General features: G+C 37.4%; 1 protein-coding gene across 11 annotated transcripts in view; it reads left to right on the top strand.

The window, feature by feature from the left end:
• Positions 1-20,761, top strand: part of PKHD1 (PKHD1 ciliary IPT domain containing fibrocystin/polyductin) — a 482,749-nt gene that overhangs the window by 55,521 nt on the left and 406,467 nt on the right. For 9 of the 11 annotated variants that reach the window (XR_008298567.1, XM_053222692.1, XM_053222697.1 and 6 more), the window contains 5 exons: positions 88-272; positions 1,176-1,298; positions 3,093-3,198; positions 3,679-3,954; positions 18,743-18,912. Coding sequence is in view for 10 of the 11 variants with exons in the window: in XM_053222692.1 (XP_053078667.1) it covers positions 88-272; positions 1,176-1,298; positions 3,093-3,198; positions 3,679-3,954; positions 18,743-18,912 (860 nt within the window). In the remaining variant the exon portion in view is untranslated. The remainder of the gene's footprint in view (positions 1-87; positions 273-1,175; positions 1,299-3,092; positions 3,199-3,678; positions 3,955-18,742; positions 18,913-20,761) is intronic. The other 2 variants (XM_053222695.1, XM_053222698.1) reach the window with 2 other exon arrangements.

Consider the following 20,761-nt stretch of genomic DNA (forward strand, 5'->3'; position numbering starts at 1 on the left):
TTGACATTTATTCTCTGTAATTTTAATGATGAAACCCTGTGTGGTAATTAGTATCTTTTTTTTATGTATCAAAATCTTGTCCCACAGATGTTCCTGTGAGTATTTCAGCTAGTCACCTGCGCAAGCTCTTACAGAACAATGCCGATAACTTTACATCTAGGTACCTCAACGTCAGTGACTTCACTGTAATGGAGGATCTGAAGTCTTGCTATGAACGTGTGTGGACCCTCTCCTGGTCCAACCAGGTTGGAGATTTGCCCAATTTCATCAGGGTATGTATCGTATCCCTTTTGGTAGTGTGGATTTGGTGTTCTGAAGCAATTTTGTGGAAAAAACCCCAGAATTACATGAGTGAAAACTGTCACAAATTATCTATTTTGTTCTAATATTCAAGTAAAGGGGTTCAATCATCTTTTTTTGGGAAGTTTTCAAGACATGTTTTGTATCTCATGTCCCTAAAAAAGCAATTTAAACCCAACATCTCCTTCCCTAACTTAGGGTAGGTAGTTGTTGGTCAGTGTCCACCATATAATAATTTTACATCTGTTATTGGATAATTTAAGCAGATGTGATTGACTTAGATTATCATGGAGGCAGATGGCACAGCAGAAGGAAGTTTAGAAAAGGATTTGCTGTCTCTGGATAACAACAAAACCAGATGCTCTTGCATATTTAGGGTTTTAAAAAATAATCTAATGATCATCTAGCATTTGGTTATTACAAAATGAAACCCAAGCTGAAATTTTATCCCTGTTCCACGGTATTGTAGGTCATTTGGTTTTCAAACAAAATACTGGAGTGGAGTTGGAAGAAGGATGAGAATCCTCTCATAGAACTGTTTTCCCTTACCTTTTATTTTAATATTTTGGACTGCAAACATATAAAATAGAAAAGTGTATAGAAATAAAATATCTCAAGACAGAGAAGATTGTTTTTTGTGCCTTTTTTGACAACTCTGCTTGCAAATAGATATTCGTCTAGTCTATTGGGGCTTTCATGAGCTGTTACTTACTCTTATGTTTCCAGGCTTCAACCCTTGTCACCCCATCTTCACCTTCTAGCTATCTGGTTACCTTCAATAAAATGTGAAAAGACACTTTATCATTAGATATAGACTTCCATTAGATTAGACTTCTGTTCTATCACAGAATTCACCAGAAATGTAACCATCTCAGGTCTCTGATGAGAATCTAACTGGAGTGAACCCTGAGGCAACCATGCGTGTGGTCTATGATGGTGGAGTTTTTCTTGGACCCATATTTGGAGACATGTTGGTTACTGCCAACCAGTGCACTCAGGTGAGAGTGGATGGCCCACCCAAAGTACAAGTAGTAGTTTCAAGTGTCTCAGTCCCTTCCTGTTTTGTAACGTGGACCAGTTTCAAGGATCAGTTTTCCAATGCATTAAGCAGATGATTATGGCTGTCATCTTTCTATTTCCACGGTGCATGAAAAACACTCCAAAAATATAAGTTCTTTGTAAACACAGCATGCTATTATTACACTTATCGATGCTATTATTATGGTACAAAAAATGGAGAGCCTCTCTGGCTACATAGGATTTATACCTCCACACAGTGGGACTGGAAAGTAAATGAGCTAAGTCAGTGTCTTTTCCTCTTTAAAATGTCTTTTTTTGGGGCACCAGATGGCTCGGTCAGTTAAGTGTCCAACTCTTGACTTTGGCTCAGGTCATGATCTCATGCCTGCGTCAAGCTCTGTGCTGGCAGGGTGGAGCCTGCTTGTGATTCTCTCTCTCCCTCCCTCTCTGCCCCTCCCCTGCTTAGGCTGTCTCAAAATAAATAATAAACAAACATTTAAAAATATCTTTTTGTATTTCTCATCTGACCATATTCTTGTTATAAGTCATCTCCTTTTGAGAAAATTGTAAAATAAGAAAACTATAAAGAATAATATAACCAGTACTTCAGTATCCAAACCAAAGATTAATAGTTGCCAACATTTTGATTATATTTTGTGTGTGTTTAGGAATAAAATAGGTAAAATGAAAATGTTCTTTTTTTTTTTAATATTTATTTTTGAGAGAGAAGAGTGGGGGAGGGGCAGACAGAGGGGGCAGAGGATCCAAAGTCGGCTCTGTGCTGATAGCAGAGAGCCCGATACTGGGCTTGAACCCACAAGTAATGAGATCATGACCTGACCCAAAGTTGGATACTTGACTGACTGAGCCACCCAGGCACCCCAAAACTGAAATGTTATCACCTCTGCCTTCATGCCATCCCAATATCCTTTCCCTACAGTATTATAATGTAGTGTGTGCTTTTTTTTTTAAGTTTATTTTGAGAGGGAGAGAGAATGAACATGGGCACAAGTGGGGGAGAGATAGAGAGAGAGACAGGACCCCAAGCAGGCTGGGGGTCAAGAAGGCAGAGCTCAATGCGGTGCTTGATCCCAGGAACTGTGAAACCATGACCTAAGCCAAAATCAAGAGTGTGACATTCAACCGACTGAACCAACCAGGTGCTCCTATGGTGTGTGCTTTTAATCCATGTTTTATATGTAGAGCATCCAACAAGCCCCATCTTTTTCACCTTCCTCATCTCCAAGTATTGTAGAATTCTACCAGATTAACATTAGTAACAGTGAGAGGAAAAGTCATGTAGTATCCTAGTGGGGACCTACCATTTGAGGACAAAAGACCCTAAACCAATGTCCAAGTACACTGTATTCTTCAGTAACATATCTATGTAGTATGGTGGAAGGAAGGTGCCTACTTTGTTGGCATGTACCAGCAAAGAAAGGACTTTTCACAAGTATCCAGTTGAATATAATCTAGAATGATAAAAGGAAGGTCCTTGTGCAGTTTGAATTTTATTAAATTTACTACAGGGAGGAAATTTACTCAAGATTTAGCATAGTGTAGAAATGTTAGATTTCAGCATACTTACCATCATTTTAAGAAAGCCTAACATGTTTGAATCATTCACTAGGGTTTGTTACTGGGAAATAGAAGAAAGAGAAGAAATGAGTCATTAAACATGTTAATTTGGGCAAATTTCACAAGTGCTTTATGAATACTCTCGAGCACATGAAATGCATACATTTGCCTTTAATTACTTTGCCTTTTTTCAGGTGGTTGTGCACGTGAATGACATACCAGCCCATTGCTCAGGTTCCTGTTCTTTCCAGTACCTTGAAGGGTCAACTCCCCAGGTCCACTCTGTGTGGTATTCCCTTGGTATGACTTTTGACTTGGCCTTGGGGTGGTCATGAACTTCAGATTCAGAGTGATTTGTTAAAGACCATGTACTTGGGAAGGGGCATCAGTTCATGGGGTGGACGTTGTGAGATGCAGCAGAAAGTATATTTTTTGTCCAATCTAAATGCTATGGTCATGGTGTGAAATGGAATCAGGTAGAGTTTTGGTAATGTACAATGTTTTATTCTTTTTGTCCCTTGTTTTGAAATGTTTATTTTCATTTTTTTCATTAAAAAATTAACTAGTGATCTCTTATTATTAGAGAAAATTTCAAAAGGGGGCTGTATACTGTAATGATAAATACAGATGCTCAATATTTGAGTCAGCATTCAACTCCTTGAATTTTGGGAGGGGAAGGTGAGAGGGAATGAACATTTGATTTTAGAAAGAGTTTTCTTGAATGGAGTATATCACTGAGTGATGAGAACTTTGTTCTTTTTATCTTTTTCCTTCTTTAAGATGGTGACAAGGACCTACTAGTTTATATTTTTGGAACTAGTTTCTCTATTGACCCTCAGGCCTTGGATGTTACAGTGAACAAAACGAATTGCAGAGTTATTTTCTCAAACCAAACGAATGTGGTCTGTCAGACACAGCAGCTACCTGTTGGAATGCATCCAATCTCCATGTTGGTGAGACCTTCTGGTCGTGCCATAAATGCTAGTGGTGAAGGCCTCTTCCTACACGTGGAACCAAGATTGGATGCTGTGGAACCTTCTAGAGCTGCAGAAATTGGTAATCTGGGGAGCACCCCACATTGCATCTGACTCCCTGAAGCTAACATTCTTGCCTATATACAGGAATCTAGTCCTGTTGTGTGATAAATTCTATATCCACTGTGATTCACAACTTTTTGTTTTCTGCCATCAGCATTTTTTTTTTTTCTAATGAGCAACAGACTTGAGAACTTAAATGAAGTCACGTGCCACGTAAAGGATCATAGTTGGCTGATGATGTCAGGTATAACTGGATTAGTCACTGAATCACTGGGACAGTTTGGTCTAGTGGAAACAATACTAGTTTGGAAGTTAGGACATGTACCTGGGTTTTTGTCCTGCAAAAGTCAGATGTGTGACCTTAGGAGTTTCAGTTACTTGTATGGGATTTAGTTTCCTAATAACTTTATTAAGTACCTCTTCTGGGTAGTCACACTCCCTAAATGCCCCAAAGATGGAATTATTATCTTTATCTTTTAGAGGAGATAATGGTGGTTCTAAGAAGAGTGGCTTGCCCAAGGCTTTCCAATAGAAAGAGGTGGAGCTAAATGCAAACAGGAATGTTTAAATGCTCAGTATCCTGCTTCTTCTGTGGTGCCATTCTGTCTTAGCTATGTAGTGGGCCTAATGATGTCTAACTTACAAGCCTCCTACTTTTGTGTGAGACTAATATGAGCCAACAGGTGGGAAAGGATCTTTAAAAGTAAAAAAAAAAAATTGCAGATATGAAGCAGAGGCCTTATGTACACAAATATTTGTAGACTGATGTACAGTTGGATACTTGGCCAGCATGCAAAGCCTACTACCATTTGAGCAGTGGGGTACACAGAGAGAAGTGGGTCTTATCAGCATTAGCCCCAAGGATTGTACATTAGTGCTATGGGAACCAAGGATCTCTCCAGGCCTTCTGAGGGGCACAACTAGTTAAAAACAACCCATCCAGATTGCAAGCGTCTCAGGAATGCTCATGCTGATATGTGTTGATATAAGGTTTTTAGAAAAAAACTACTTTCCTTAATGTCTAGGATTTTTGTCATTGTTTATTCTCTTGGTCAAAGAACTGTGGCTTAGAACATTTTTTTTAAAGCATCACTTCCTGGCTATAGACCCATTGCTCAAAGGAACAGCTCATTTCTGACTTTACTTTGCCTAGCACAGTGAATTATGAGGCCCACCTTACCCCCTCTCTGCACAAAAACAGAGTAAGCTTCCTCTTATTTCTTAGTGGTTTCAGGAAGGAATCAGATGATATGTGGTGCTCAGGGTCAAAGATCATGATCTCTGTGAACCCAATAATTATTGGTTTGAATTTAGGGGCTAAAATAGTTTTCTCCCTAGATTTATGAGAGGCTTTGATCTTCCTATAAAATTACATTGCATCACTCAAACTTTGTTCAACTTCACCCCCCTACCCCACCCCCTAAATTAGATTGCAGACCCCTCAAGAGCAGACATGGGACCCTGTCATGTTCGTATTCCCTATGCAGAGTGATTTGCACAGGTAGGGTGGCCAACTGTCCTGTTTTCTTGGGACTGAGGGGTTTCCTAGAACACAAGATTTTCAGTTTAAAATGGGGTCATGGAACTCTTAGTGCTAAAACTTGGAAAATCTCAGGTGAACCGGATGAGATGGTCACCCTGCCAGGGCATGCTGCACCAACAATGTGAAGGGCAGGTATTTGTCTGGAAGGATTGTACATCATCTTTCTATACTTTAGTAAAAGATGGAAAACTCAGAGAAGGGATAGTGTCTGATGGGTGCAAGTGAACTTTTAGTAAGACTAAGGGGAAAGGGAGGGGGAGAGAGAGGCTCTAGCTTCTACTTCCCTAATTGCTAATGCCTATAAACTCTCCCTATTAACCTGCCCTCTGCCTTGCCACCTACCGAGTATCCACCAGTGTCCATCAATCAATCAACATTGTAAAACCCTGTGCTAGATGCTGAAGGTCCTGGCACTCAAAGTGTGGTTCTGGACCAGCAGGATCTGCATCGTCTGGGAGCTTGTTGGAAACATAGAGTTTCAGGCTCCACCCCAGACCTCTTGAATCAATTTGCACTTTAACAGGATCCTCAGGCAATTTCTATGAATAGTACAGCTTGAGAAAGGCTGCTATTGGGAGTTTAAAGAGAACCAGATCGAGGCCTAGCAGCAAAGAATTTATAGAATAGCCTTCCATGTAATGGATACATATGTAATATAATCAATAACATTCTAAACTACTTGCCCATATGCAGAAGCACCCTTGAAAGGTTTTTTGAGGTAAATCTTGGCTTCCCCTATGTACTTCTTTGGCCCATTTCTGTGCTGAGCTAGAGTTAACTTCTCGGTAGGTATGGATCCTTGTGAGGCACCTCAACTTTCAAAGGGAGTGGCACGGTCTCCCCTCCTCTGCAACTTGTTATTATTAATGCCCACAGTAACAATGATAACAACAATTGATTTAGCTCTTATTCTTTGCCAGGCACTACTAGTGCTGGGGATACAGTCAGCTGACAAAATGACCTTTGGAGGAATGACCTGCTGGTGCTAGACGATGGAGAAATGGATGAAGTCAAGGAATGAGTCCTGGGGAAATGTCAGAGAAGAGAATTCTAGACAGAACACCAAATGATAAAGTCTTAAGTCAGAATGAGCTCACCTTCTTCTGAGAGAAGCAAGGAAGTCACTGTGGCTGGAATAGCTGGACCAAGGGAGAGGGGTAGGAGGTGACTAGGAGCAGGTCAGATGCCTCTAGGGACAATGAAAGGTTATTGGCTCTGTGAGATGTGGGCCACTGGAGGATTTCACTGGAAAAATTGACATGGTCTGACGTAGGCTGCTATGTGAGAATATTCTGTGGGGAGGCAAAGGTGGAACCAGGGACACCAAATAGGACACTACTGCAGTCATCCAGGGGTGAGACAGTGTTGGGCTGGACCAGGGCAGTATATCTTAGAAATATATAGTGCTGCCCTGGGGGGGGACTCTCTTTTTGGCTCAGATCATCTTCTTTTTGAAATTAAACACATTGAGATATAATTTCCATGCCATAAAATTCACTTCTTAAAAGTGTAAAGTTTGGCGGTTTTCTGTATTCATGTATCACAAAGTTATGCAATATCACCCCTATGTAATTCCAAGAACATTTTCATCACCTTGAAAGACATCTTCTATCCATTAGGAGTCACTCCCTGTTTCGCCCCTCTACTGATCCCTGGAAACCACTAATCTATTTTCTGTTTCAACAGATTTGTTTTTCTGGACATTCCATATAAGTAGAATCACAATACCTGAACTTTTGTGTCTGGCTTCTCTACAGAGCATGTTTCCAAGATTCATCTATGTTGTAGCATGTATCAGTATTTCATTCCATTTTATGGCTAAAGAACATTCCATTGTATAGATATACCATATTTGTTTATCTCTTCATCTCTTGGTAGACATTTGAGGTGTTTGCACTTTGTGGCTATTACATACAATGCTTCTATGAATGTGTGTGTACAAGGTTTTATGTGGATGTACATTTTCAGTTCTCTTGGTATATACTTAGAAGTGGAATTGCTGGGCCACATAGTAACTTTATGTTTAACTTCTTGAGAAACTGCTAAGCTGTTTCCAAAATGGCTGCATGATATTTCATTCCCACCAGCAGATAGAGAACCTTTTGTTCTCTATCTTTGTGATTGATGAGTACCAGTAGTGTTCTGTTTGGCTTTATTTATCTTTTTATTTTGTGTATCTATCATAGGTTTTGGGTTTGTGGTTACCATGAGGTTCATATATAAACATCCTAAGTAAATAACAGTCGATAATTAAATAACAGTCATTTCAGTTCAAACACATTGTTTTTTTTTAAATATATAATTTAGCTTATATGTTATATGTACATATGTATAATATATAATTTAACTTATATAAGTTAGCTAACATATAGTGTATACAGTGTGCTCTTGGCTTTGGGAGTAGACTCATCACTTACATACAACACCCAGTGCTCATCCCAACAAGTGCTCTTCTTAATGCCCATCACATTTTCCCCACCCCATCAACCTTCAGTTCTCTGTATTTAAGAGTCTCTTATGGTTTGCCTCCTTGTTTGTAATTATTTTTTTTTTCTTTTACTTCCCCCTTGGTCTCCTGTTAAGTTTCTCTACTTCCACATATGAGTGAAAACCTATATCTGTTTTTCTCTGACTTATTTCACTTAGCATAGTACCCTCCAGTTCCATCTACGTTGTTGCAAATGGCAAGATTTCATTCTTTTTCATTGCCGGGTCGTTTTCCATTGTGTATATATACCACTTCTTTATCCATTCATCAGTGGATAGACATCCCAAAGCATGATAGATGGTTCCCCATCCCTTCACTTTCTTTCTTTTCTTTTAATTTAATTTAATTTAATTTAATTTAATTTAATTTATTTTTGCGAGAGAGAGAGACAGAGTGCAAATGGGGGAGGGGCAGAGAGAGAGGAAGACATGGAATCTGAAGCAGGCTCCAGAGCACAGAGCCTGACACGGGGCCTGAACCCACAGACTGCAAGATCATGACCTGAGTGGAACTCGGATGCTTAACTGACTGAGCCACTCAGGCACCCTGCCATCCCTTCACTTTCAATCTTCAGGTATCCTCAGGTCTAAAATGAGTCTCTTGTAGGCAGCATATAGATGTATCTTTTTTTTTGGCATCCATTCTGATGCCCTGTGTCTTTTGATTGGTACATTTAGTCCTTTTACATTCACAGAATGTATTGAAATATATGGATTTAGTGTCTTTGTGTTATCTGTAAGTTTTAGGCTTGTGGTGATGTCTTTGGTCATTTGGAGCCTTTGCTGCTTTCCACACACAGAGTCCCCTTTAGGATCTCCTGCAGGGATGGTTTAGTGGTCATGAACTCCTTTATTTATTTATTTTATTTATTTTTTTTGTTTTTGTTTTTTATTTTTATTTTTTATTTTTTTAATTTTTTTTTCAATATATGAAATTTATTGTCAAATTGGTTTCCATACAACACCCAGTGCTCATCCCAAAAGGTGCCCTCCTCAATACCCATCACCCACCCTCCCCTCCCTCCCACCCCCCCATCAACCCTCAGTTTGTTCTCAGTTTTTAAGAGTCTCTGGTCATGAACTCCTTTAGTTATTGCTTGTCTTCGAAAGTCTTTCTCATTCTATTCTGAATAACAGCCTTGCTGGATAAAGGATTCTTGGCTGCATCTTTTTCCTAGTCAGCACTCAGAATATTTCCTGCCACTGCCTTCTGGCCTGCCAAGTTTCAGTGGACAGGTCTGCTACTACCCTTATGTGTCTACCCTTGTAGGTTAAGGCCCATTTGTCCATAGCTGCTTTCAGAATTCTCTGTCTCTGTATTTTGCGTTTCAGTATGATAAGTCGTGGTGTTGACCTGTTTTTGTTGATTTTGAAGGGAGTTCTCTGAATTCAAACACATTCTTAAAAAAAGACAGTTTATGTGCTGTCATATGTCACATCTTTTTATTCATATATTTATAACTAATTATGGCCATTCTTTTTCCACTTAAGTCCCTTTCACATTTCTTGTAAGGCTTGTTTAGTGGTCAGAAACTCCTTTATCCTTTGTTTTGGAAAATCTTTATCCTTCAAATCTGAATGATAACCTTGCTGGGTAGAGTATTCATGTATGTAAGGTTTTTTTCTTTCAGCACTTTGACTATATATGCCACTTCCTTCTGGCCTGCAGAGTTTCTACTGAAAAATCCACTGATAGTCTCATACTTTTTCTCTTGTAGTAATTTTTTGTTTCTTTCTTGCTGCTTTTAGGATTTACTCTTTGTCTTTAACCTTTGATATTTTAATTATTATGGGCCATGGTGTGGACCTCTTTGGGTTCACTTTGTTTGTAATTCTCCTTGTTTCATGGACTTAGATGTCTATTCCCTCCTCAGATTTGGGAAGTTTTCAGTTATTGTTTCTTCAAATAAGTTATTTGTACGTTTCTCTTTCTTCTTCTTCTGGGACCCTTGTAATGTGAATGTTTGTTCACTTGCTGTTGTTTAAGAAACATCTTAATCTGTTCTCATTGTTTAAAATTCTCTTTTGTTTTTGCTGTTCAGCGTGTGTGCTTTCCATCAGTCTGTCTTCCAGATTGCTGACACATTCTTCATTTTCTAAACTACTGTTGATTCCCTCTAGTATGTCTTTTATTTCAGTTATTATATTTTTCAACTCTCTTTTTTAAAAAATATATTTTATCTCTTTATTGAAGCTCTCACTGAGTTCTTCCATTCTTTTCTCCAGCCCCATGAGTATTTTAACAATCATTACTTTAAATTCTTTATCTGGCATATTGCTTCTCTCTGTTTCATTTAATTTTTTAGTGAGGTTTTTTTCTTGTTCTTTATTTTGGAGCATATTCCTCTGTCTTATTATGTTGCTTAACTTTCTGTGTTTTTTTCTATAGATTAGGCAAAATGCTACTTCTTCTAAAGTTTAGGAGTGTAGTTGGGTATGGTGACCCCTATGTAGTCTGTGTGTGCTTGGTGACTTTTACTGTCTAGAGTTGTGGCAGTGTATGCTGGTTACTCTTTAAATTTTTTTTTTTTTACATTTATTTATTTTTGAGAGAGAGAAAGGCTGAGAACAAGTGGGGGGGGGGGCAGAGAGAGAATGAGACACAGAATTTCAAGCAGGCTCCAGGCTCTGAGGTGTCAGCACAGAGCCTGACACGGGGCTCAAACCCATGAACCATGAGATCGTGACCTGAGCTGAAGTTGGATGCTTAACCGACTGAGCCACTCAGGTACCCCAATGCTAGTTATTCTTTTAAACCAGGGCTTTTTACACAACAAGTAAAGAAAAACAATAATAAAATAAAATAAAATAAAAAGAAGAAAAGAAAAAAAAGGAAAAGAAAAAAAGAACTAGAAAGAACAAAACCAAAAAGAAAAATATAAAAACAAAACAAGACAAATTAAAAAAAAGTAAAAATAAAACACTACAAATTAAAACAAACAGATATCCTCAGAAATCCATGGCTTGTTTTCTGTGCGCCAGCACCACAAGATGGACCCTTAGCTCTCTGAAGTCACAAACTCACCAACATGATGGAACATCCCTGTTACGGTATCTGAACGCTACTCTGGTCTAGGCTTTTACAGCAAGATAGGAATGTAAACCATGTTGTTCTCCAGTCCTTTTGGTCCATATGGATTTCTGGCAGCTCCTCCACCACATGACAGAGTTCTAGTGTTGTCTCTTTTACATGCTAGTTGCTTGCTTGCTTGCTTATGTATGTATGTATGTATGTATGTATGTATGTATGTATGTATGTATAGAATGTATGAGCAGGGGAAAGGGGCAGAGAGAGGGAGGGAGGGAGGGAGAATCTTAAGCAGTCTTCAGGCTCAGCCCAGAGCTGGACATGGGGCTTGATCCCATGATCCTGGGATTATGACCTAAGCTGAAATCAAAAGTCAGACTCTAAACCGACTGAGACACCCAGACATCCCTCTAGTTGCTCTTTTAAACTTAAGGTGTTTTTGTGTGCCTAAGGACAGAGGGATCCGTTCCCAGTCCTTCAGTAATATTCTTCCCCAGAACTGTTTGCAGCATCAGGGATGGGGGTTCTTTTTGCTATCCTCTTTCCATCTCTCTTGCCATTCTCTTTGTCGTTGGTTGTTTAGTTGTTGTTCCTTCAGCTCTCAGTTCTTCTTGAGGAGGAATTGTATTAACAGGTGTAATTTGGTACATTCTGTGGAGGAGGTGAGTTCAGAGTCTTCCTCCATTGATATCTTGAACCAGAAACTATCATCATTGTGATTTGGGTTTGTATTTTCCTAATTACTGATGCTGAGTATCTTTTCATATCCTTATTAACCATTTTTATATCTTTGGAGAAATGGATGTCCTAATCCTTTGGTCATTTAAAAAATGTGTTATTTTTCTTTTTATTGTTGAGTTATAAGAATTCTTTACATATTGTGGATAAGAGTCTCATATCATATATATGAGCTGCAAACATTTTTTCCCATTCTGTGGGTTGTCTTTTAATTTTCTTGATAGTATTCTTTGTAGCACAGAAGTTATTTTTTAATTTTTAAAAATTTTAATTCCAGTGTAGTTAACATGTAGTGTTATATTATTTCAGGTGTATAATAAAATGATTGAACAATTCTATATATTACTCATTGTTCATCATGATAAGTGTACTCTTAATCCTATTTCACTCTTCACCTATTTCACTCATCCCCCCACCTCCCCTCTGGTAACTGTTTATTCTCTATAGTTAAGAGTCTGTTTTTTGGTTTGTCTTTTATTTCCTTTGTTTATTTGTTTCTTAAATTGCACATATGAGTGAAATAACGTGGTGTTTGACTTTCTCTGACTCACTTAGTTTCCTTAGAACTATAATCTCTAGCTCCCTCCATATTGCAAATGGCAAGGTTTCATTACACACACACACACACACACACACACACACACGTTGTATATATATACACCATATCTTTATGCATTCATCTGTTGATGGACACTTGGGCAGCTTCCATAATTTTACTATTATAAAGAATGCTACAATAAATATAGGAGTGCATATATCCCTTCAAATTAATGTTTTTGTATTTGGGTAAATGCTCAATAGTGCAATTACAGGATTGTAGGATGGTTCTATTTTTAATTTTTGAAGAGCCACCATACTGTTTAACACAGTAGCTGCATCAGTTTGCATTCCCACCAGTAGTGTAGGAGAGTTCTGTTTTCTTCACATTATTGCCACCACTTATTTCTTGAGCTTTTGATTTTAGCCATTCTACAGGTGTGAGGTGGTATCTCAATGTGGTTTTGATTTGCATTTCCCTGATGATGAGTGATGTTGAGCATTTTTTCATGTGTCTGTTGGCCATCTTTGGAGAAATGTCTGTTCATGTCTTCTGCCTATTTTTAAATTAGATTACTTGCTTTTGGCATTGAGTTGTATAAGCCCTTTGTATATTTTAGATACTAACCCTTTATCAGATATATCATTTGCAAATATCTTTTCTCATTCAGTAGGTTGTTTTTCGGTTTGGTTGGTTGTTTCTTTTGCTATGTAGAAGCTTTTCATTTTGATTTAGCCCCAATAGTTTATTTTTGCTTTTGTTTTCCTTGCCTCAGGAGACAAATCTAAAAAGATGTTGCTATGACCAATATCAGATAAATTACTGCCGGTGATCTTTCCTATTATTTTTATGGTTTCAGGTCTCACATTTAAATCCTTAATTCATTTTGAGTTTATTTTTGTGTATGGTGTAAGCAAGTGGGCCGTTTCATTCTTTTGCATGTAGCTGTCCAGTTTTTCCAACACCATTTGTGGAAGAGACTATTTCCCATTGCATTTTCTTGCCTCCTTTGTTGCTGAAGATTAATTAAACATATTGTTTTGGGTTTATTTCTGGGCTCTCTATTCTGTTGCATTGGTCTATGTGTCTATTTTTGTGCCAGTACCATGCTTGCTGTTTTGATTACTACAGCTTTTAATGTAACTGGAAGTCAGAATTGTGATACCCCCAGTTTTTTTTTTTTCCCCAGAATTGCTTTTGGTGTTCAGTGTCTTCTATGGTCCCATACAAATGTTAGGATTATTTGTTCTAGTTCTGTGAAAAATGCCGTTGGTATTTTGATAACGATTGCATTAAATCTGTAGATTGCTTTGGATAATATGGACATTTTAACAATATTTGTTCTCCCAAGCCTTGAGCATGGAGTATCTTTCCATTTGTGTTGTCTTCAATTTCTTTTATCAGTATTTTATAGTTTTCAGAGTACAGATCATTCGTTTATTTGGTTAAATTTATCCCTAGGTATTTTGTTATTTTGTGCAATTGTAAATGGAATTAAAAAAATTTTTTATTTCTGCCACTTCATTATTAGTATATAGAAAGGCAGTATATATAAATGATTTTATATCCTACAACTTTACTGAATTCATTTATCAGTTTTAGCAATTTTTTTTTTGGTGGAGTCTTTAGGGTTTTCTATATATAGTATTTTATCATCTGCAAATAGTGAAAAATTTATCTTGCCCTTACCATTTGGATGCCTTTTATTCCTTTCTCTTGGCTGATTGATGTGAGTAGGATTTCCAGTACTATGTTGAATAAAAATGGCAAGAGTGAATATCTTTATTGTGTTCATGGTCTTAGGGGAAAAGCTCTTAGTTTTTCACCATCGAGGATGATGTTAGATGTGGGTTTTTCATATAAGGCCTTTATGATGTTGAGGTATATACCCTCTAAACCTACTTTGATGAGAGTTTATTTTAATTTTATTTGAGACAGAGAGAGAATATGAGCAGGGGAGGGGTAGAGAGAGAGGGAGACAGAAGATCCCAAGCAGGCTCTGCCAGCTGAGCCACCCAGGTGCCCTGAGAGTTTTTATTGAGAATCGATGTTGATTTTGTCAAATACTTTTTCTGCATCTATTGAAATGATCATATGGTTTTTACCCTTTGTCTTATTGATATGGTGTATCATGTTTATTGATTTGCAAATATTGAACCACACTTGCATCCCAGTAATAAATCCCATCTGATGTTGATGAATATTTTTAATGTATTGTTGTATGCAGTTTGTTCATATTTTGTTGAGGAATTTTGCATCTATTTTTATCTGGGTTATTAGCCTCTAGTTCTCTTTTTTTCTGGTGTCTTTATATGGTTTTGGTATCAGGGTGATCCTGGCCTCATGGAATGAATTTGGAAGTTTTTCTTCATCTTCTATTTTTTTGGAATAGTTTGAGAAGAATAGATATAAACTCTTCTTTAAATATTTCTTAGACTTCACCTATGAAAATGTCTGGTCTTGGATGTTTGTTTTTGGGGAATTTTTTGAAATGCAATGAAATTGAATTTAATGAAATATTTTCAAATTCAATGAAATTTTTTGAAATTCAATTTCATTGCCCAATGACTGTTCAAATTTTCTATTTCTTTTTGCTTCAGTTATTGTAAGTTATGTTTCTAAGAATTTATTCTAGGTTGTCCAATAATTGACATGTAACTTTTGAGAATATTCTTTTACAGTCCTTTGTATTTCTGTGGAGTTGGTTGTTATTTTTTTCTGTTTCATTTTTGATTTTGTTGATTTGGGTCCTCTCTCTTGTTTATTTTCATCAGTCTGGCTAAAGTTTATCAATTTTGTTGATGTTTTCAAAGAACCAGCTCCTGGTATCATGGATCTGTTCCTTTTTTTTTTTTTTTTTTTAATTTCTATTTCCTTTAGTTCTACTCTAATCTTTATTATTTCCTTTCTTCTGCTGGGTTTGGGATTTGTTTGTTCTCTGTCTAGTTCCTTTAGGTGTAAGGATAGGTTGTTTATTTGAGAATTTTCTTGCTTTTTAAGGTAGGCCTGTATTACTATAAAATTCCCTCAGAACTGCTTTTGCTACATCCCCCAAATTTTGGACCATTGTGTTTTGATTTTCATTTGTTTTCATGTAAATTTTGATTTCTTCTTTGGTTATTTAGTTAATCCATTCATTGTTTAGTAGCATGTGATTTAACCTCCATGTATTTGTGGTCTTTCCAGATTTTTTCTTGTGATTTATTTCTATTTTTATAGAGTTGTGGTCAGAAAAAATGCATGGTATGACTTCAGTCTTTTTGGATTTGTTGAGATTTGTTTTGTGGCCTCTGGTGTCATCTATTCTGGAGAACGTTTGATATGTACTTGAAAAGAATGTGTATTCTGCTGTTTTAGGAAATAATGTTCTGAAGATGTCTGTTAGATCCATCTGGTCCCCTGTGTCATTCAAAGTCATTGTTTCCTTGCTGATTTTCTGTTTGGATGATCTGTCCATTGATGTAAGTGGGCTGTTAAAATCCCATACTATCATTGTATTAGTATCTATGATTCTCTTAATGTTTGTTATTAATTGTTTTACGTATTTGGGTGCTCATGTGTTCGTTACATAAATTTGTACAATTGTTCTATCTTCTTGTTGGATTATCTCCTTTATTATTAGTGTTCTCCTTTGTCTCTTATTACAATTTTTGTTTTAAAGTCCATTTTTTCTAATATAAGTATTGCCACCGCAGCTGTCTTTTGACATCCGTTTGCAAGATAAATGTTTCCCTATCCCCTCACATTTAAATCTGCATGTGTCTTTAGAAATGAGTCTTTTGTAGGCAACATATAGATGGCTCTTACATTTTTATCCATTCTAACCCCCTATGTCTTATGATTGTAGCTTCTAGTTCATTTATGTTCTGGGTAATTATTAATAAGTATGTATTTATTGCCTTTTCATTACTTTGTGGTTGTTTTTATAGATCTTCTCTGATCCTTTCTTCTTTTGTTCAATTCTCTCATGGTTTGTGCAGCACGGTTTGTGGTTTTTAATTTTGGTCAGTTCCAGTTTGTCTTTTTTTTGTTGTTACGTGTGCTTTGGTGTCATATTGAAGATATAATCACCTAATCCAATGTTACTAAGATTTATTCATTTATTTTCCTGAGAGTTTTATAGTTTTAGCTTTTACATGTAGGTATTTGGTTTATTTTGATATTTAAATATGGTGTGAGTTGGAGGTCTGTATTAGTTTTCTAAGGCTGCTTATCCAGGTACCACAAAGTGAATGGCTGAAACAACAGAAATGTATTGTCTCATGGTTCTTGAAGTTAGAAATTAAGGATCAAGGTGTCAGCAGAGCTGATTCCTTTTGAACCAGCCTGTGAAGGAAAATCTGTTTTATGCCTCTCCCCTATCCTCTTGCTTTGTTGGTGGTGTTTGGTATTCCTCGGCTTGCAAGAACACCACCCTGATCCCTGCTTTTATCTTCACATGGTGTTCTCCCTGTGACTTTTCTTTTGTCTGTCTGTCTTTCTTTCTTTCTTTCTTTCTTTCTTTCTTTCTTTCTTTCTTTCTTTCTTTCGGTTCTTTTTGAGAGGGAGCAAGCAAGCGCACTCGAGTGAGGGGCAGAGAGAGAGAGATAATCCCAGGAGGGACTGAGAGAGAGAGAGCAAGAAGGAAGTAGGCTCTCCCGAAGTGGGTTCATGTTCACCTAAAGTGGGGACCCAGTTCACCCGACGTGGGGCCTGAGCTCACCTGAAGTGGAGTCAAACTCACCTGTTATGGGACTCAAACTGACCATGAGATCATGACCTGAGCTGACATCAGATGCTTAACAACTGAGCCACCCAGGCACCTGTGCCTCCCTCCACCCCAGTCTTTTCTGTGTCCAATTTTTCATTTTTATGAGGATATCAGTCATGTTGGATTAGGGTCCCACACTACAGTATGACTTCATGTTATCTTAACTGATTATAGTTGCAATGACCCTATTCCCAAATAATGTCACATTTTGAGGTACTAGAAGGGAGGAGGACTTCAACATATGAATTGGGAGGGCACAGTTTAATCCCAAACAGGGTTCAACTTCATTCTTTTGTATATGGGTGTGTAGTTCCATTTTGCATATATTTGAAAATAGCACTGTAAGTTTTTAGAGGTGGAATTACTGAGTCAAAAGGTTATGTACATTTAAAATTTTGATAATACCAAAATATTCCCTTACACTGCTATTTTCACATATATGCAAAATGGAACAACAGAGGATCTGAAGCAGGTTCTGTGCCAACAGCAGAGAGCCCAATGCAGGGCCTGAACTCATGAACTGTGAGATCATGACCTGAGCTGAAGTCAGATGCTCAACCTACTGAGCCACCCAGGTGCCCCTTTTAAATTAAGGTTTAATCTTGTTAAGTTCCTCAGTAGTATTTCATGGGTTTTTTTTTTCACATTTCTTCATGTTCTTGAATATTTCTTATCAACATTGTTTTCGGATATTGTATCTTTTTTGTTGATATTGTAAACCAGGTCTTTTCTTCAATTTTATTCTCTAACTCTGAAGTCTATTGTAGTCTTGCCCTGAATCTTCAGGACAAGTTCACATATTTAACTTCAGGGAATAATCCCCCTCCCCGCCCCCCGCCCCCACATTCTCCTGAAAGGTTTCATCAGGTTGGATAAGTTCTGCTTTCTCACCCTAACATGATTGGGGAAGATAACCTTGCTCCTGCACCTACTTCCTATTTTCAAGAGGTATGTGTCCCTGCTTAGTGGCTTCCCTGCCTCTCTTTTATTCCCTTCTGGGGAGATGGCAGAGTGGAATTATTGCTCTTAAGAATAGTAAGTGGGCTTTCTGTTCATTAGCTTGATTAAGTGCTGGTCATCCATATGTGTGGCATGTCACTAGAATGGGTACAATGCTTCTTCTTACTGATGTCTGCAGTGAGGAGACAGATGTTTCTGTGGTTGCTATTCAGTGGTCATTACAGAAATCCTGGTGGCTGTGGGTGGTAGTGTTAGTCACCTCTACACCATCATGGAGACTAGAACCTAGAACCTAGTATGGAATCACAAAGCTGGAACATCCAAGGCTGTCATTTAAAGATGAGGGAGTAAGAACCAGTGAACTCAGGAACAATGCTACAAATGATCTGCTTTAAGTGGGAGAGTGATCTGTGGCCCTGACTCTGGGCCCCAACTCTTTGTATCATGATGAGAGAATAAGCTGTATAGGATTGGTGGGATAATATAAAACTCTAGTGAAGGAAGAGTTTTCAAAGACCATCTACTTTATTTCCCTGACTCTTGGCAGTATTTATCTATGTTTTATTTTTAAATATCTCCAGGATGTATGACTCCTTCTGTCTGCCCTCTACTCACCATTTCTCCATGTTTGTATAGTAGTTTATATATTTAGTGTCAGACTTATTCCTGCAGTTTGAGCAGGACTTGTGTTTTGACTAAGAAGCATCATGTTTTAGTTTCATTTTCTCTCTCTTGTGGATAATTAATTTTTATCTACCTGTAGGGCTCTTCATTCCATCTGGAAATGCTGTTTTTATTACAGGAGGGCTCTGGGCCACTGTCCAAGGCTCTGGTTTGGAAGATGTTAGCCTGGTGTTATTTGGATCTCAGTCTTGTGCCATCAATATCACCACAAACAATTCAAGAAGAATTCAATGCAAAGTTCCACCCAGAGTAAGTGGAATCTCCTCCCTGGGTGGGTGACCACTATTAGCGTGTAGTGTAAGGTTTTTCATGAATCCTTTCTTAGAACTTAATTAAGTAACATTACCTTTTCATCATGAGAGTATGGTAATATTGTTTATATTGCCTATGCTGCAATAAAGTGGGAGTCTGACTCCACCAATGGGGCTTGCAATCACCATCAGCTTATTTCTTTTAAAAGAAAACAACCACGTTCCCAGTTCACACTCCCAGTGAGTAATAGTGCCACAGAATAAACAAATTTATCTATATTGCATGTATATTATCTCATTTCTCTCTTTAGCAAGTAACAATAACCGTTTTCACCAGCAGTTTTGTTTTCTGGCATGGATATGAATGGTGGAACTTAGAAACTTCTAGAATGTCTGGTTCCTATAAAATACCTTTGTAATTATTCCTTACTATTTCCCCTTTCCCTTTTTAAAAACAAGCCCCTTAGCTTTCCCTTTCTTCTTCACTTAGTGCTATCTCATAGCCTATGAGGTGATTTGAGTCCACATTCTTCCTGGTGCTGCTGATGGCAGTTATGCTCACAGCGGAAGTTGAAAATCTATTCAGAGTTGACTTCAATGTCATCAACATTCTCAGCACATCCATAACCCTGAAGGATGAGTGTTTACTGAACAAATAAAGATCCCTGGAAGGGAGGTTTCAGAATCATCTTTGATCTCTGGTCCCACGTTTTTATATTATCCAATTATTCAAATATTATGAAATGTTCACATGTACATATAAACTGTATGGAATTCCAATATATAGTTGTATCATAACTTGTTTAACAATTCCCTATTATTGTATATTGAAATAATTTTCAAAATCTCTTTTTTAAAAAGTTCATTTATTTTGAGAGCAAGAGAGAGTGTGCATGTAAGCAGGGGAGGAGCAGGGAGAGAGGGAGGGAGAATCCCAAGTAGGTTCTGCAATGAAAGTGCAGAGCCTGATGTGGGGCTTGATCCCACAACCATGAGATCATGATGAACCTGAGCTGAAATCAAGAGTTGGATACTTAATTGGCTGAATGAGCCAGACACCTCTCAAAATTTTCAGTTTTAAACAATAAAAATTTGATCGTTCTCAAAAGTGTATTTTCAAGCATATTTACTTTTCTCAGGATAAATTGGTCTAAATTTTAAAGCTTTTGTTATGTAGTATCCAGTTATCTGAAATTTCTTTTTAATTTGTATTCCCACCATCACTGGGTGAGTGTTTCATTTCTGACATAGTCAACACTGGGTATTATTGCTTTCATATGTATTTACTATTTAAAGGGGTAAAATTTGCATGGCTTCGATTTCTTTTGCTAGAGAGAATAAGCATTAAAAAAAACTTTAAATTTTGATCAAAGTTATATATACAAAGGTTAAAAGAAAAATAGTAAAACAATTATGCTTTCCTACTCCTTAGCCCTCTTCCACAAGTCCCCTTTTTGAAGCATCTCCTTTTAATTCCTTTGAATACAGTTATAATACCATTTCTTTGTTAAATCAATAAATTGCTAAAACTATTTAAATGATGTGGGAAGTATCAGGTAATATTTTTTCTTTTATAGTTTTTTTTCTTGAAATTTCTAATTCTTTTTCTTTGTATGTCTTCTTTATAATAAAAATCTATTGTAAAAAATTAATCATATCAGTTATTTTTTTCCATGAAGCTCTTTGTTCTCTTGTTTCAATCTAACTTGGTGTTTTCTTGGTTTATTTCATGTATTTCTTCTTAGCACTGCCCTTGATTGCTCGCCTGGGTAGATACACTTTCACAGTTCATGTCTTCCTTTTTTTGGGGGGAGCGGTTTGTTGTGAGGTCCTAGCCTAAAGAAACA

This window comes from Acinonyx jubatus, chromosome B2, assembly GCF_027475565.1.
Source record: "Acinonyx jubatus isolate Ajub_Pintada_27869175 chromosome B2, VMU_Ajub_asm_v1.0, whole genome shotgun sequence".
Classification (NCBI taxonomy): Eukaryota; Metazoa; Chordata; class Mammalia; order Carnivora; family Felidae; genus Acinonyx; species Acinonyx jubatus.